This window comes from Sceloporus undulatus, chromosome 9 (genome assembly GCF_019175285.1).
Source record: "Sceloporus undulatus isolate JIND9_A2432 ecotype Alabama chromosome 9, SceUnd_v1.1, whole genome shotgun sequence".
NCBI lineage: Eukaryota > Metazoa > Chordata > Lepidosauria > Squamata > Phrynosomatidae > Sceloporus > Sceloporus undulatus.
In genome coordinates, this window is record NC_056530.1 from 2567640 (window position 1) to 2586481 (window position 18842).

At 40.7% G+C, this 18842-nt stretch overlaps 2 protein-coding genes across 2 annotated transcripts in view; one reads left to right on the forward strand and one right to left on the reverse strand.

The window, feature by feature from the left end:
- MACO1 (macoilin 1) overlaps positions 1-5869 on the reverse strand; it is a gene marked incomplete at its 5' end in the record, with an annotated part of 44424 nt that extends 38555 nt beyond the window's left edge. The window contains 3 exons of the mRNA XM_042439782.1: positions 157-283; positions 1790-1931; positions 5760-5869. Of these exons, the coding sequence (XP_042295716.1) occupies positions 157-283; positions 1790-1931; positions 5760-5869 (379 nt within the window). The remainder of the gene's footprint in view (positions 1-156; positions 284-1789; positions 1932-5759) is intronic.
- An 11533-nt stretch (positions 5870-17402) lies between these two features.
- The window catches only part of LOC121915937 (RH-like protein), a 32214-nt gene continuing 30774 nt past the window's right edge, over positions 17403-18842 (forward strand). Inside the window, exon 1 of the mRNA XM_042440591.1 lies at positions 17403-17455. The gene's annotated coding sequence lies outside the window, so the exon portion shown is untranslated. The remainder of the gene's footprint in view (positions 17456-18842) is intronic.

Consider the following 18842-nt stretch of genomic DNA (forward strand, 5'->3'; position numbering starts at 1 on the left):
AAAACACACATTAACAAGTTAAGACTGTAATCTGTATTTTTGGACAGAAGGTTAATCTAACTGTCACACCTGTAAATATAACCAAGAAGCATAACTGAGTGCCTTGCTCTATGATTCACATGCAATAAACTAAATGGAACAATTAAGATAGCCTACCTGTGTGCCAGACATACTGTACCCAAACATATGTGCTGGCAGCAAAGAAGAGCCACTGTATTGGTATGAAGAGCAAGCATATGATATTTGATGTGAATGCTACACAAACAAAAAATACTGAAAAGGCCTAAAGAAAAAGAGGGGGAAAAGGGGGGGGGAAGAGGAAAAATGTGTTACTTATTAAAATATTTTTTTATTCAAACAGTGCATAGCAATTGCTTCTTATTTAAGCTTTTTATATGCATTATGAAGGAAACCACATAAAATGCACATTAATAATTAAGCAAAACAGTAACTAACTTACTAATATTACTTTTAGTACTATTTTTGGAAGAGGGCTTTTTTGTATGTAGATTAGTATCAACAATTCCTCTTAGGCTTCTTTCATAACATGAAGTTATAATACTTTGAAGCAGTATCAGCTTAACTGCCATGGCTCCTGCCTATGGAATCCTGGGCTTTATAGTTTTATGAGGAGCTTAGAATTTTCTGCCAGAGAACAGTAGTGCCTCACTGATCTACAATCCCAGGATTTTGTAGGATGTAGTCAAGGCAATTATAGTGGAATCAAAGTGCTACAACTGCATATTATGAAAGAAATCTCTCTTTTTGCATACCAGATCAATTTCACAATGCAGATCAAGCATTACTTTGATACTGTATATAGTATTTTACAAAATTTCTTTCACCAGGCACAAACTGTTTAGTTCAAATTCTGTCTCAGCCAAGAGCTCACGATACAAACTTAAAATCTGCAATACAGGGACAATATTAATGGCTTAGCTTAGCTGTCAAAGCTTTTAGGAGAATTGCTGAAATTGTATGAAGTCCTCTGTCACCATCAAAAGCATGCTTAGAGAGACCTAGTAAATACTATGGGTAAGTAAATGGGATTGTGCTGTACTTCTAATAATACCTCCATCTCCATGAGGTAGCATACTATTTTTATGTTACACTTGCAGAACACAAAGCAAAACTTGATCAAAGGTCACCTACTGTTGTGTAAGCAGCAATGTGAATTCAGATACAACACGTGTATCTGCCAAATCAATGTGGTATTTGACTACTCTTTACTTTTTTATGATGGGTTGTAACATGAGAAACTCTGCTTTTTGATACCAACTCAGTATTACAACTCAATATTAGCTAAGCTAAGACCTCATTATGTGGGGGCAAAAATTACAATGAAATATTAGCTGACAGGCAGCAAACTTAACTTATTCTTAAACCTGTTGCATATTATTCAGAGTTCTTCAACTTCCCACTTGATCCATGGGTTAGGATCCAAAAAGATGCTCACACAGTATGATTTTTCTCTCCTTTCAGCTGCTTGTACTTTTTGAAAAGTGGCTTTTGAAAGCTGGGGGAATTTTCAGAGCATCCTCCAGGACACTGTAAGGCAGTGGTGTCCATCTGCACTGGCCTGCCAGGAGACCTTGGGGGGCTGCACTCCACTGCTGCTACACAGCAATAATGCATATGCACCAAAACACTTTGGACCTGTGCACTTAGGGATGCACATTGCACAGGTGCACACTGGACCCTGGGATCCAATGAAAAACTTTTAATCAATGCTATTTATTTTAATGCTACAAATTTTAAAAGAAAATAAAGTCACTTCTGTTATACATACCAATCCCTGGTATCTGAAGGAATCATAAACACTCCTGATGAAAAGCCAGAATGGCCACAGATATTCAAATCTGAATTCCAAAACAAAATCAGCCAGTAACACAAGGGCCCAAACTACCAGGAATTTCAGGTACAGAAAAGTACTGAAAGAGAGAAAATTACAAAATAGTAATTTAGTATACATATAGAAAAGCAAAGCATTCAAACATATGTTGCTGATTCAAACTAAGTACATTGGAACAGCAGTATTACTAAATTAAGAGGGAATTTTGAAATAAAAAGTCAGAATGAATTGAAAATCATACTACATTGTGTCCAGGTTAAATGCAAGCTGTAACACAAAGGCCAACAGAGGCATGTGCTTTCAGGTAACCATCTATGTTTAACTAGAATAAAAGGTATTTTTATGAAGCAGAGCAAAATGTCTGCTTGTTGTCAAAAAAGATATCATACCATTACTTTCCTCTAGAGCAATAGTTCTCAGGGTGTGGTCTTTCAGAGGTTTCTGACTTGAACTCCCAGAATCCCTAACCATTGGCCATGCTGGGTAGGCCTTCTGGGAACTGCAGCCCAAAACATATGGCAGACAAAAGACTGAGAACCACAGCTCCAGAGAAAGGAAGGCAGCAGTTTTGACTGTCACCTATTTATAATTTAAAAGAAGCATTTTTGCCACAGTTATAGATTATGATTTACGGTTCCATGGTATTAGTTCACAAGGCTCGTGTAATTTTATGTTGCACAAAATTTGCAGACTTACTGAACTTTCATCACTATTTGAATATCATCTATGATACAGAAATTGCTGAAGTGCAAAAGTAACAAGGCAGTATGCAGTCACATAGGCCCGGTCCAGATGGGCGCAATAGGGTGCCCTCGTCATGTGCGAGGGGCGGCGTTTCTAGACGCCCCTCGCCCCTGATTAGGGTGTCAAAATGTCGGCGCCCTATACAGATGGGTGCCGCTATCATTACATAATGGACGCCTAGCATCCGCACATCACAGTGCTATTGTGACGTCATGAGTGCGCCATTGGTGCACTGTGGCATCATAATGGCGCCACAAGAAGAACCCGCTTTATGCGGGTTCTTCTTGGTCCACAGGGGAGTCCCGCAGTCTGGAGGCTGCGGCTTCCCCACGGACCAAAGCTGGGCGCCGGGAGACTGTCCTTTTTGGATGGTCTGTCCTGTGCCATAGTTAAGAATCAGCCAGTACTTAATCTCAGTTCTCATAAAAGAGAATTAAGTTGGTGTGAACGGCACATCTGCAATACTACTCTGATTCATACCTGCAATGAAGAGCAAGTGAGAAAAGATGCTAATGTGAAAAGGTGCTTAGCTGGGTGGTAGGAAATACACACAACTTTATTTCATTAAGATGCACACTTAAGAGTGATGATATAAATCAGAGTAGCAACTCCTGTTTACCAGATGTAAAGTAATTGCCCTCAAGCCACCTGTTGATTTATGGAGACCCCATAAATTTCACACTGTTTTCTTAGGCAAGGAATACTCAGAGGTGATTTACCATTACCTTCCTGTGAAATATGGCCTATAGCATGTGGTACCTTGGCAGTTCTCCATCCAAGTACTAACCAAGCCTGACCTTGCTTACTTTCCAAGATCAGCCAGGATCTGGTGTCTTAACAGCAAATAACGAATTTCTAACATAAGATACCACTGTGCTAGTTACCAACACACCTGATTTTATTAGGTATGTCATGAGCCTTGCATTCTATTAGCAAATGCCAGAACTCATAGACATGGGCGGGGGGGGACTGAATATCAGAACTTGCCCATTTTTAAATATGGAATATTATATATGGCTCTCCTGTTCTTCAGGAGTTCACAGACAAAAACAAATACACTGTAATGATCGCTAGCAGGTATAGCTAATTGTCAGGGATAGGTGGAACAACTGTCCTTATGTCACTCATCCCTGGGCTAGAGCACTGGATTAGGATTTGAGAGATCCAGGTTTACGTTCCCACTCTGCTATGGAACTCATTAAGTGACCTTGGGCTGGCTCAAGACAGGATACAAATCTATCTAGCAAATATTATTACTTTAGTAGCAATAGGAGTGGTACCAGCTTCCTTGGAGGAGGCAGAGATTCAGTCCTAACCTGGATGTGGACACTACATCAATAATCAACATTTCCTTTCTCGGCAAAGCATTCAAGTAAGTGGTTGCTAGGCAACATATTTCTTGGAACTATTTATTTCATGTGCCACAGAGAATGGACTTTAGTGAAAATAGTAAGCTGTTGTTGCATGCCTTTCCGATTTATGGTGACCCTAAGGTGAGAATATCACTGGGTTTTCTTGGGAAAATGTGCACAGAGAGGGTTTGTCATGACCTTCCTTTAAGACTAAGAGAGTGTGACTTGCCTAAGGCAATAATGTCTGGTAAGGTAGGAAGTGGAGAGCCAGTGCAATGTGGGGGTTTGAGGGCTGGACTACAGCTCTGGAGATCAGGGTTCAATGCCCTGCTTGGCCATGGGAAACCACTTGGTGACCTTGGGAGAGTCGCACACTCTCATCCCCAGAAGCCCCCATGATAGAGTTGCCTTAAGGTCCTCAGGTCAGAAACAACTTCAAGGCACATAACAACAACAACAACAACAACAACAACAACAACGGCGGAAGGAAGTTGGAAAAGAGAAAGTCCCCAATACAGGTGAACAGACCAAATCAAGGAAGTCACAGCCCTGAGTCTGGAAAACATGAGCAGGGTTGTTGAAGACAGGGTGACTTGGAGGTCTCTCATTCATAGGGTCTCTTCTACCCCTTTCCCCTCATTTTAGATTGTTACATACTATATCTCCAAGCTTTTCATTAAGCCTATTAGAAATGAAGAGTAAAATGTTTCGTGTAAGGAGGAACTCAGTTTATCGATCATCAGAAGGTGCCAATGTGCAAATGTTTGGGAAGAGCAGATGGTTATCTTAGTGCCAAACAGCCAGAACCTAAGGTATTTGCATTGGATCTATATAACTCTTAATATTGTTTTGTTTAAACAATCACATATTTGCTGCAGAATGATCTTGTCATAATGATCCTTGGACAAATGTAGCCCACTTCTTTCATTCAGGTTCCATTTACATACATAGAGCATTTGTTCTAGAATCATAGAGTTGGAAGAGACCACAAGGGCCATCCAGTCCAACCCCATTCTGCCATGCAGGAAATCTCAATCAAAGCATCCCTGACAAATGACCATCCAGCCTCTGCTTAAAGACCTCCAAAGAAGGAGACTCCACCACACTCCGAGGAAGGAGTGTATTCCACTGTCGAACAGCCCTTACTGTCAGGAAGTTCTTCCTAATGTTGAGGTGGAATCTCTTTTCCTGGAACTTGCATCCATTGCTCCAGGTCCTGTTCTCTGGAGCAGCAGAAAACAAGCTTGCTCCATCCTCAATATGACATCCCTTCAAATATTTAAACAGGGCTATCATATCACCTCTTAACCTTCTCTTCTCCAGGCTAAACATCCCCAGCTCCCTAAGTCATTCCTCATAGGGCATGGTTTCCAGACCCTTCACCATTTTAGTCACCCTCCTTTGGACACACTCCAGTTTTTCAATGTCCTTTTTGAATTGTGGTGTCCAGAACTGGACACAATATTTCAGGTGGGGCCTGACCAAAGCAGAGTAGAGTGGCACTATTACTTCTCTTGATCGAGACGCTATACTTTTATTGAGGCAGCCTAAAATTGCATTGGCCTTTTTAGCTGCCGCATCAGCTAAATCCACTAAAACAGCTGTTAACTTGCTACAGTATAAGCAGGCGGTGAAACGTATTTGATAAAGTTGGTAACGCTATGAAGTGCATGGTCCAGGATGGATGTAATATTCCCGCTTTCTTAAATGGCGTTGTGTGATTTGGAGGGGCCACAGGGTCACTCACTTCCCACAAACCCACCCAGCGCTACTTTCAAGGTGTACAGTATTTTAAATATAGTAAAACATACCACAAGTTATCTTTGCTGCCAGTTTGGAAAGGATATCCACTATAGTTATGAGGGTAATCCTGGTAACATTCAAGTAATGTATTGGCTAAAGAAAACTCTGGAAAGAAGGATCAAATTCTGCAGTTTGCTCCTGCTGTGTTTCAGTAGAATAGGCCTCTTTCATCATCAGTTTAATGTCACTTGAAGACTTTTGTCTGCCTACTTATTTAACAGTGCGAATAAAAAAAAGTGCGGGGAAGAGTGAATGAAAGACAGACAATAGAAAATAAATAAACATATCAGGAATGCTAAAAAGGAGATTGAAAAAGGCCACTTGCATCTTCAGGAATACATTACTAGGAAGCCTGCCTGAGGAAGTGCAAGAGAACATGAAGAGAAGCATCAAATGAAGATTTCAAATGACCAAGAAATCAACCACTTAAGAAATGAGCCTGCAATTATATCTACTCACAGTTCAATTGGCCACTACAGTGAGAACTAGCTCCTTAGGGCATGAAAACAGGCTTAAGACACTTAATATTGTTACACACTCTAACCTAACTAAATTAATGTGAAAATCCTTCCCTGAGTAGACTGCCATTTCTGTCACAGGAATCAGTCATACTCCACTGCAAAGCAGACACACTGAACAGCAGCACTTTCTTCTACAGGCCCAGTACCAACTGCCCTTCCCAGCAGCTACAAAAGAGGCGCCAGAGACGGAGCCTTCAGAGGCAGGCCTAGTACCAACTGCCCTTTGGGCAGCTACAAAGGATGAACCAGAAACGGAGCCTTCAGAGGTAGGCCTAGTACCAACTGCCCGTCCCAGCAGCAACAAAGGAGGAGCCCTTCTCCTCAGTGGTGGCGTGGAGGGAGAACTTTGGGTGCAGCTTTAAAGCCAAGCCCCAGACCATCTTCCCCTTGTGTTTTTTAGGTCAATTTGTTTGCGAATTCTGGGACTAATAAAGCAGCTAATCAGATGGATTGCGATAGGAGAGAATCAGTAAAGGAAGCACTGGGACCGGCGATCGAGGCTGTGTAGGGAAGAGGAAGATATGGTAACAAAACAACAATGTGAAATTTTGTTACAAAGGAAGGCAGGCTCGATTTCTGAAGTGATCCCGCCTTCAGTTCACAAAAAAGGTGTCAAGACAGATCTCTGGCAGGCCTTCCCAGAATAGTTCAATCTAATTTTTGTATTCTCCCTACTTTATGTAACCACTGCCTCTACTAGAAAATTGCTTTCATTTTAACAGGTTGAATTTTTAAACTGTATTGTATTTAATCCTGTTTTAAAGCGGGGGGGGGGGGTCAATTTATTTATTGAGAGTATGTATTATTCCAATATATTCTAGTCATGTAAGCTGCCTTGATTGCTGCAGCAGAAAGACGGGGTATAAGAATAAAGGTTATTATTATTATTTGCATGCAGTAGTTGCTTCAGCTTATGGGCTTTGGAGCTTACAACAATTCTCCAGAGACAGTACTCCTTTTTCATTCTCTGCTGCTGTTTCTGTACCTGTGCAACTCTAGCTTTTGTAGTTTCTTTAAAATAATATCAATAACATATGTAATATTTTTATTGTGGGTTATTGCTGATGGGGTGAGAATGGCTTTTCGTTAATATTTTAAAATAAAAATTCTTATTCCACATATACTTCCTCTGTGTGTGTATTTCTATTTAACCTCCCTCATTCCTTTTCAGTGGGTGGATGAGAGTTTGACAGAATTCACACAGCTGCTTCATTCTCTTCCAAGTTCAAAATAAGGACCAGGGAGCTAAAACAAAAAAAAAATGGGATTTTTCACCCTCATTCTTGTAAGACTTTGAATGCAGTAAAATAAATTTAAATGTCAACTTAGAAATGAAGTGTAATAAATATCCCCTTTTCAACACAGACATAATCTTTTTTGCGCTTTTTAATATAATGATGGGCATGGTCTCATCTAATATACTCCCTAAAGTGGCCGGTAGTGGCCTCTAGAAGCTCACAAGCAAGGCATGAAGATTACATCCATCCCTTTTTGGCACCAAACATCTAGTACTCATAAATATGCTACCTGTAAATATGGAGATTTCATTCTCACCTATTATAGTAGATCACATCTCTATGAATTTGTTTAATCCTTTTTTTAAAAGTGATCTAATACAGTGGACTACACTACTGAACTACCTAAATTAAGTATATATTGTATGATGAAGTAGTTCTGGCTAGTATGTCCTTAATCTACTGAAAAATCCATTCCTTGCATGTTTCTGAGTTCTATTATGTCCCACGTTCTATAATTTGTAGTAATCAAAAAGTATATCTGCATCTACTCTCCCCGCTCTACTCACAGTTTTATAAAAGCTCCATCATGTCCCATTACAGCAATGTCCAGTCCTTGAGGCTACTGTCTCAATACAGAATATACACTTCATTGCATAGTTACTAAAGGGAGGGGAAAACTTAAGTGGGGTACAGACCGCCAGAAAGAGGCGCCAGGGAGGCACCTCTCTTTGCTCTGCAGCAGCGCCACAGCAACCAAACTGCATGACGTTGCTGCACAGCAACAAAGGAGCATTTAAAAGTGGCTCCTTTTTGTGGAGCAGTTGCGCCGCTGCAAACCTACAAAGACATCCCGATGGCGTCGCAGCTGCACAGCGCTGTTTGGACGCTGCACAGCTGCGACATCGTAGCTGTGCGTGCCATGTGGGTGGTGCTGCGCAGCTGCGACGCCCTCATCACATGCTAGGATTGCGGGACGTGTGCAAGCGCCGCCCCGAGGCAACCCTAGCACATCATGGGTGTGCTGCAAAGGGCCCGTATGTACAGGGCCACACATAAGAATGGAAATATTGATCAGAACAATGATGACTCAAAACAAAAACAATCAGCCTTAATTCCATGTGGAAAACTGAGATTTAATGACTAATACGGTCCAACAGAAATCACATTTAAATACCATTTTGTATATTAATACAATATGAATATTTTAATTTCTTCCCAGATTTTATTTTATAGGAAATGAGACGAGAGGGTCTGCTAAAAGTTTAACTTTATTCTCTTTCCTAACCCTAAATGTCTCCTTTGCTCACTTAGAGTTCTTATTTTTCAGCACTTCCATATAGCTCATGCACTTTAGTCTAGGATTTATTTATTTATTTGCATAGTTTTTATCCTATCTGTCTCTCTGAGGAAGGAGAGCAAAGCCATAATCTCTTTCCATTTATCACCTGCAACTCTTGCCAGGCAACAGAGTGAAATCTGTGATAAAGTGTGAAGTAAAGAATTAGAGATGCCACACCTGATGTTAGCATTTCAGATATGAAGCTGAAGCATGAATATGTTTGCTAACTGCCTCCTTTCTTACATGAGGCATTTGCTTAGTAAGTAACATCCTGGTTTTTAGCAAGATATATTTTGCTATACATCTATGGGGTGAAGCAGACAGGCCAAAAGGAGTGGCCAGAGGCCTCTCTGGCTGCAATTGGCCCAGGACCATGGTGATTGCATGGCCCACTGTCAAAGCGGCTGCCACTGTGATCACAAATGGGCAGCTGGCAGGAGCGGATTTAATCCGCTCCTAAAAGGCCATGTTCTGTTCCCTTGGTGCATCCTCAGCACGGCTTCTGGTCATGCGTCATCTAAACGCAACACCCCCAAAACAGACAGACTGTTTTAGGCCTATGTTAAGTATTGTTTGCATGACTCTGTAAAGCCTGAATTAGAAACCACAAATTAGTTCACACCAAGGAGGGAGGGCATGAGCACAACCCATATTCATCTAGGACGAACCATGAATTAGCCTAATAACTGAACTAATCCAGCAAGCGTTAGAAGTAAATAAGAAAAGCTTTCAAGATGTTCACAGATCAATGAATTGCATTCTGGTACTATATGCCAGAGGGATAGACTCAGAGGGGTCAGGGGTATGGATTTGCAGGAACTAAGCAGTGCAGTGGAAAATAGAGGATTTGGAGATGTCTCATCCACAGAGTCATCATGAGTTAAGGGTGGCTAAAGGGCAGTTAACTAAAACATAATGGTACTGTATATGCATACCAAGATGGCAGTGGAGAGGCTGGGGGTGTTTGTTGTGGCTCTCTAAACTTATCTTAAAGATAAGGACCTTGGAGCTTGAAGTTGAACTGGTAAACTTCCATAAAGTTTTTCATGGTAATTAACTCCCTATAATATTGAGGACTGATTTGTCAGTGAGAAACTGGAAATGGAAATTTTATATTTTGAAAACAAAGACCTGAAATCCTTCTCACTCTTTCCACCATGCCCTACTGGACTCATGTGGTAAGCACTTTGAACTTTAACTAAGTGAATTCACTGAAGCACTGGACAAGTGGTTGTGGTTATAGAAATGACAAAGTAATTAGCTGTCAACATAAACACCTATTTTATAATGACAAAAGGCAATATACTGAACAACATAGTAGGGTATTACTTTAGCATTACAAAGAGGTATATCTAATATGAATAAAATGACCACACTTGTTATCCTGACCTGAGGCTCCTTTGGCAGGGTAGAATATTCCTCCTACACTCAGTTATTGCTAAAGTATATGCTGGATGTTGTAGGTTGCATGTTACTGATGACACCAGTCCATAAGCTAGGAACTGTAGTAGATAAGTTGCTAATTCAGAGTACTGGAGTTGAACCAGATCAGTTAGAGACTTCCCAGTTTTCAAGCCTAGGGAAAAAATGAAACTGAAAAATAAAATTAGCTTTTTCAGAAATTAGAATTGGCTGGTAATATCCTATTGCACAAAGCATACTGGCAATATGCTTATGTAATCTTTCAAACAGCAAATTATAGGAGCTGTTAATTCTCATTTTTATTTAAATATCTGCCTTTAGGATAGGTTAAAAACAGATGCATATGTAGTATGTACGGTAATATAGATAATAACAGCTATCCAATTGAGTCCTGTCACCTGCTCTGAACAAAAATTACTATGACAGTACCAAAATATACTAAGGGGGAACAAAATAAATGTATGTGTGCATGCTACTTCAGAAAAACTTTCCCATCTCTCTTACATTATGCTAGCGTAAGAGGTGCTTATTCAGTACCACATAAATGTTCCTGAGCAGCAGGTCTGATTAGATAAAACTCCTCTTGGGATAAAACTACCCAAGAGGTCAGAGGAGATAAAATACTCGTGCAGTAAAGCAGTTTATGAAGAGATACTACTCACAATGCTGGTGTAACAGAATATTGTAATGAATTTCATTTCCAGTTTTCAACTAAAAATAAGGCAAAGTAAGAGTAAGACTGAATGTGGTTTTTATAATGTATGCCCTCTGCTGTAAATAAAAAGGAGTCAAGAAAAACATCTGGATGTTTTTAACATAAAAAGCATAATCAACTACATTACATAGGAATCTGCTCTACGGTGACTTCTTGCATACCACCTAAGTCATACATATCATCATAAAGAGGAATAGTGCAGGAGGAGGATTAACCTTTCCTCCCTATGTATCAAATAGTCCTATATTTCACCATGTAAGTAAGGTCCAAAATACACTGCAGAGATAATTCAGTTTGAGACAGCTTTAACTGTCCTGGCTGAGTGCTAGGGAGTTCTGTGCAACTACTATGCAATGTAGTTTTGTCAGAGTGCTCTGCTGCCACAGTAAACTACAATTCCCAGAGTTCCCTAATAGTGAGCCAGGGCAGTTAAAGTGGCCTGAAACTGGATTATTTCTGCAGTGTGTTTTGAACCTAAGACTTTAACTAAGTAAGTAGCCTGTTCCCAACTTTTCGGTGGGCTTTAAAGCATGTCATCTTTATATAAAGAATGTTGCCTTGGGATGCAATATCCTCCATATAAAAAATTGCCAGCACAGGTAAAACTGCTCCCTGCCAACCTGTCAGTTAAATGGAAGAAAGCTGAGGGAAGAGTATTTTCAGGGAGGGGGAAATCATAGAGGCCATGGTGAGGGTCTCTGAAGAGCACAAATGGCCCATGGACTACACATATATTCCAATTATTTGTTGTTGCTGTTGTGTGTCTTCAAGTTATTTCCAACTTAGGGCAACTGTAAGGCAAACCTATTATATGGAGGTTTCTTGGAAAGCTTTGTTCAGAGCTGGGCTACTATTGTTTTTTCCCGAGACTGAGAGAGTGTGACTGAGCAGGGAATTTGGTCTCCCAGATTCCTAGTTCAACACTTGTACCCCATACTGGTTCTCTGTGTCAGCCCATTCTGCCTCAAAATGAAGATGCTATGGACTCATCCTGGAACTATCTGTATGTAAAACACATGCAAAGCTAATGTCTCTCTGTTAGTCTGTAAAATCAGCATGTACAGAGATAGACTCAAGTTTTGTAGACTTGAGTCTACAAAAGCTCATGCTTCTTTCTTTCAGTTAGTCTCAAAGGTGCTACAAGATCTCTCTACATATGTTTTAATGCTTTCTAACATTAAAAATTCAAAATTACTAGGATTTGATATGATTTACATTTTTCAATAAAACTATGGGAATTATGGGAGCTAATAGGAGCACTAAAGACATGGTATTTGCCCTTAGACAACTGCAAGAGAAATGTAGAGAGCAGAACAAAGGACTCTATGTAACATTTGTCGACCTCACAAAAGCCTTCAACACTGTGAGTAGAAAAGGTCTGTGGCAGATCCTGGAACAACTAGGATGACCCCCCCCCCAAATTCCTCAAAATGATCATCCTGCTACATGAAGGCCAGCAAGGTCAAGTCAGATATGGCGAAGCTCTCTTGGAGCCCTTTCCAAAAACTAATGGTGTGAAACAAGGTTGTGTTCTCGCTCCAACTCTATTTACAATCTTCTTCAGCATGATGTTTCAAAGGGCTACGGCAGATCTCACAGAAGAAGATGGCATTTATATACGCTACCGTACTGATGGTAGCCTGTTTAACTTAAGCCGCCTGAGGGCCCACTCTAAGACTCTAAACTATCTAGTCCGTGAGCTGCTTTTTGCTGATGATGCTGCCCTCATTGCCCATACGGAAGCAGCTCTGCAGCACCTAACATCTTGTTTTGCAACAGCTGCAGAGCTCTTTGGATTAGAAGTCAACCTGAAGAAAACGGAAGTCCTCTACCAGCTGGCACCTCAGGAAGAACACTACCATCCTCATGTCACTGTAGGCACATCTGTGCTTAAGTCCGTACAGCAGTTCACCTACCTGGGAAGCATCACCTCCTCAGACGCCAAGATTGATAAAGAGATCGATCACAGAATAGCAAAGGCATATAGTGCATTCGGAAGGCTTCACAAAAGAGTCTGGAGTAACAAACACTTGAGGCGAAGCACAAAAATCAGTATGTATAGAGCCATTGTACTGTCTATTCTCCTCTACAGGTCTGAAACATGGGTCACCTATCGCCAACACCTACAACTCCTCAAACACTTTCATCCGTGCTGCTTACGCACAATTCTAAATATACACTGGACTGACTATGTGATAAATGTTGCTGTCCTTGAGCAAGCAGGGATCACCAGCATTGAGGCCATGCTATTGAGGACGCAGCTGCACTGGGCAGGACACATTTCTAGGATGAAGGACCATCGCCTCCCAAAAATAGTATTCTACGGTGAACTCGCCACGGGTCAAGAGCGTAAGAGGGGCGCTCCAAAGAAGAGATACAAGGACTCCCTGAAACAACATCTCAGGCTTGGCCAAATTGATCACCAACAATGGTCTGCCCTGGCCTTGCATCGGGAGGCATGGAGACACACTATCTACGATGCTGCAGCCTTTTTCGAAAGCTCACGGCGAACGAGTCTCGAAGAGAAATGACAACGCTGAAAGAACCGCAATCTGGAAACATCACCCAAGGAGACTTTCTGCTGTGCATTCTGCAACCGGACCTGTTTGTCCCAGATTGGCCTTTTTAGTCACCAATGCGCTTGTACAAAGCACGGGATGCGTCCTTCCTGAATCTTCGTTCACAAAACAAAGCCAGAGAGAGAGAGAGAGATCAGCACGAGACAGGTTCATGTTTTGGGAAAATTCAAGAAGCTTACCCAGAACAATAAAAAACAACAACACCCCTCATCATATGAGGAAAGGGAAATAAATAAACACTTTTGACCAACAACTAAGCCAATATAACTGTTAGTATTGCCATAAAAATTGTTCTCTGCCAGACCCAGATGTTAAGTGTGCTTCCAGTAAGATTAGAAAACACTGGACTTTGCATAAGGCTCATGTGGAGGAATACAGTCTAAGAGAGCACAATACGAAAAAAACCAGAACATGATCTTTCAACATATAATTCACAATTCAACAGAATCTCTAAGAATTAAATGCAGATTCAGTTTTTCACTCTATTTGCATTTTTTTATGGCTGTCCTATGTTTGCGTATAGAATTCAGAGTGAAATGTATATGATCACACCTTTCTGAATTCTGCTGAGAGTTTCTTGTAAATCTTGGTCAGTTCTCTCACAGTCAGGGCTAGAAGCCACTCTGCTAACATCCTTTTTGCTCTGCGATAGCTAAAGTGGTCCCTTAGGACTGAGCTGTCCAAAGAATTTAATAAAGACTCTTATATACATTTGTTCAATTGTAACTAGGATGGAAAAGGTTCTCTTCTCTCTTATCACACGGTTCAAAATAGCTCCCCTACTGAGAGGCCTGCATTTAATATATAACTATGATGTTAGTATACAAAGATTGTGTCACTTTAAGGCAGGTCAAAAATATGCCCTATCCAACTTGAAAGTGAACAAACCATGAATAACCTGATTACATGCCACATCTCTCTCATACCATGACCTACTGAGCCAGGATAGGTGGAAAGAGAGAGAACATTCAAAACAAACATAAAAATAAACAACCTTCTTTGATAAGTATCAAAGAGGCTAATCCGCATCAACCCACCATTCCTGTTTCTAGAAGGGCAACCTGCCAAACAAACACACTTGCAGAAACTGTCACTAAGAAGCATCAAAGCATAGACAAGAATTCCAGTCCAAGTAAAACAAGTCCTAAAAAGAGCATGCTTCAGTTTTGGATAATTACATGAAGAAGACGCTTGACATCTGAACATGACACCAAGGACCAAAGTCCATTAGAATCTCTTCTCGTAACAAAGCAGCTATGATGCAGCGCCTAAAATGCATGTGTTCTAAAAAGGTCTTTCAATTAAGTGGCTGGAAATTCTGGAGAATACTTCTAGAAAAATTAGCTGCTATGCAAAGCAAGGTATTTTATCATTTCTGAAGTGTATTCACTTGTCAATGGAGCTATTCCCTAAAACATTTCTTCTAAGCAAAAAAGAAAATGAATATTTTAGAATATAAATATTTCAGTGCCTAACACAAAACACCACATGGAGAATCATAGATGCTGTTTCCACAGTATCTCAAACAACAAACCTCTATCAAGAGAAGTTTTATACGGGTAAGAGGTGATGAACAGACAGCCTGTGTGCTACATCCAGCCTTCCAGTATCTGCCAGGTCTGAGATGGTCCAAGTGATTTTGCTCAGACTGGCAGAGGCACACAGAGGGCCAGTTACATGAGGAGCTTGGTTTCTAACATCAATATCTAGCTCAACCTCAGTCTTCACAGCACGGAATAGATATATGCTTCACAGCCCTCTGCATTATCACAGAAGCGATTGGGAAACTCCTCTCTCTCCAGATATGGGACAATGAATGGAGGGGAGCACAGCCTGGCTTCAAAGTGGCAACTGACTTGCAGATGTGCTGCATGTAGGGACAGGCACCTAGGATAAAGAAGTTAGGCATCCATAATTTCAGCATAAAAGATTTCAGACTTTAAAAGGGTGTCATATACAGTATATAGAAAGAAATAAGTACTCTAAGCACAAAGTGCCCATAAGATGAGCTGCTGTCAGCATACTGCACTGGAGATGCCCAGGCAGTGCATTAGTGTTCACCATAAAAGGCTCTTCAGAAGACACTAATATCTATCTCTTATATGTATTTTCTTCTACGTTCTACCCATTATGTATACAGAGCACAAATGAACTATAAATAGTAGCAGTACCATAGCACAGCCTATGATTTTTGACAATCTGCTTTCAGCTTCTTCTTCAAGAATGTTTCGGCTGTACAATCAAAATTAACATTCTTTTTGCTTTGTTCTGATAAGGAAGAAATCCTGAGGTTACCAACATGATCAGTAAATCCTCAATTTGAGCAGTAGGTTAAGGATTTTGTGTCGGTGCCTAAAATGTAACTTGAGGGTCAAATTTAATTCTTTTAAAAAATTATAAAAGTTTCTTTTTGATATGCCATGTCTATGTCAAGTTACTTTAATGTTCTGGAATACAATTTATAGCACAACTGCATGTAATGTTGAAACACTAATTAAATTTTATTTAAAAGATGTTTATAAATACATCTAAAAATGATAATGCTTAGTATGTGGCAATGGTTGCAACAAGTGCCAAGAGGTTACTGGGGTTTCTGGCTTTTCTGCACAAGATGCTCTGGGATAGGATTAACATGTCTGCCTCCCTCTCCAGCATTGCATTATTTACTCCTCATCTCAGAAAAACAGAGTGGAACCTCATATGCACAGACAAAGCATGCATCACAGAGACTGGTAGTATCCTTGTCCAAATAGCAGCTATCACAGTTACAATTATTATGCTCTGAAATATTTTTAAACATGTTGTCTACTCTAATACAGTATGTTTAATCTGGGTTTTATTTATGGTATAGTTTTGATATCAACAGTGTTGATTTTTGTTCTGGAAATCCTCACTGGATTTTCACAATAGTATCATTAGCAAATTGCATGGGTCCACCCCACCCTTTACGTTTTGTCCCGAAAGTCTTGGAAACAGAGGTAATTCTTAAATAAATAAATAAAAATATACCAAGTTAAAGAGCAAGCCATGCATTTGGCTCAGTGTTTCCTGCTGAAAGGATATTCTATACACGCGTATTTTTAAAAATGCCCTGCTTCCATACTTTGACACCGTAGTTTCATTAATAAAAAGTCATCCTGTCAAGCACAGCAATCAATATATGCTTTCTTGAACAGGGAAAAATAGGGGTAAATATAAGACAACTGCCTGCTCAAGAAGTCCTATGAGTAAGAGCCAGCTTTGGGTTTGTTCCTCTTGAATGACAATACTACACCATTTGCCACTAGGCCATGTAGCAAATTGATTTGCTATACTGAAAGGAGTTGGTGAAATGGGGGTTGGGTGCTGTCACCTGTTTAAAATGAATAATTTCTCCAGGGTACACCCACCTGGCAGCAGATGACAAATCATACAGCCCATCAGCTTAGGTGGAACTAACTTGTCATTTAGCTCTCCCCCTCCCAACACTGTCTTCCACAATCACCATCCCATCTGGTCATTTTAGCAAGTTTTACCATTATTTTATTTACATAGTGCCATCTATGTGTCTTAGTGAGACAGGAGTGAGAAGTTCCAGTCTCAAGGCACTTACAATCTAAAAGAGGCAAAGGGAAGGAAAAAAAATCAGAGAGCATATAAATGTGTCAATGGCAATTACATATGCTTATTATTTATTTTATTAGGTTTGAAACCTGTCTTTCTAGCTCACCTCTAATAGAAAAACTTCCAGGGTACCCAGATAACATCTACGTGAATTAGCTACTCCAGGATCTAAATCCTTATATTACGTGTATGGTTGCTAAATTCTGTGTTACTGCAATGAAAATAAGACAAAATTTCCAGGAAAAACACAAGTTGTTTTCTTCCTCCTTTGGTGGAAAAACCCTTGGGTGTGAGTTACCTCAGGGGTCAGGAAAGCCTGGTGGGGCACATGGGGAGGATGGGTGGTACGATCCGGCTTTGTTCAGAGCCTGCAGCCAATAGAGGAGTTTAAGGAGAAGAGCTGAAAAACAAGGCACTGGCCTGTCTTTGTTGAGTCATCCATTTAGAGTAAGACCATTGAAGGAGTGGGGGTTTCCTATTTATTGTTGTTGTGAGCTCCAAGTCATTCTGATTTTGGCAACCTAGTTCCTAATGCACAACAGGTGGCGGTTGAGTGGCCGCTTTTCAGTGGAAGCAGGTGTTCCTGCAAGCAGGTGTTCCCTTGCAAGGGCTAAATGCCCCATGCATCCACCCACCCCCCTCCTCCTACATGTCCCTTTGGCTGCAAAAATGGTTGCTGGGCATCTTCCTGTCTCCACAAACTGTGCACCAACAGCAGATAATTGATCACCAATTAGCAACATTAATCCTCGTTTGCATTAGCCTCCCAGGCGGCCAGATGTCAACACAGAACAATACACATGCAAATCACTCGGCATTCCCAGGCTCACACACTCTATATTCACCCATTTTTCCAGCAAAGCATTCTCTGAAGATGCCAGCCACAGATGCTGGCGAAACCTCAGGAAAGAAAACGCTGCTAAAACCTGGCCACATAGCCCGAAAAAAAACCACAAAAAAAACTGTGCACCAACAGTGACTCTTTTTCTCCTCTTGGGCAAGCTTGTGTGTTGTTTGGCCTTCATGTCCTTTCCATATAAATGTACTTTTGAACCATCAAGGGTCTCTGCACACTCTCTGCCTCTTTCTCCCTTATGTCTGCTTTCCTGCAGCCTGTCTTCTCCCTCTCTGCCTGCGCAAAGGAATGAGATGTGGGTATGTAAGGCTGGTGGGGATTTTGTTGGCCTTCCAACAAATAACAGTTTGATGGAAGTCTCCTCACTACTACTTCATATCTCTCTTTTAATGTTTAATGATTTTATCTAGAAAGGCATCGTCCAGTCTTCGTCTGGTTTGAGATGACTGTAGTAGGATGCTTATAGTTTTAGAATTCAAAGATATAGCTGTGTTAGTCGTTAGAATCAGTATGTAGAGGATTTTGTGCACCTTTGAGACTAACTGAAAGAAGAACTTGGCAGCATGAGCTTTCGTAGACTTCGGGCCGAAAAAAAAAAGCTGCTTTGGTCACTTTGGAGGTATGCTGTTTTAAATGACACCACATCTTAAGCCAGAGCTGCGCTCCGTCCTAGGACTGGAGCATGGCTTTGGCATGGCTTTCGGACTCTTAGGATGCATGCACCATTTAAATACAACCTCCAAGTAACCTGAAGCAGGCTGTATTTTGGCCTATTTGGGCCCTTCGTGCTACTTCCTCAGATCATATAACTATGTATG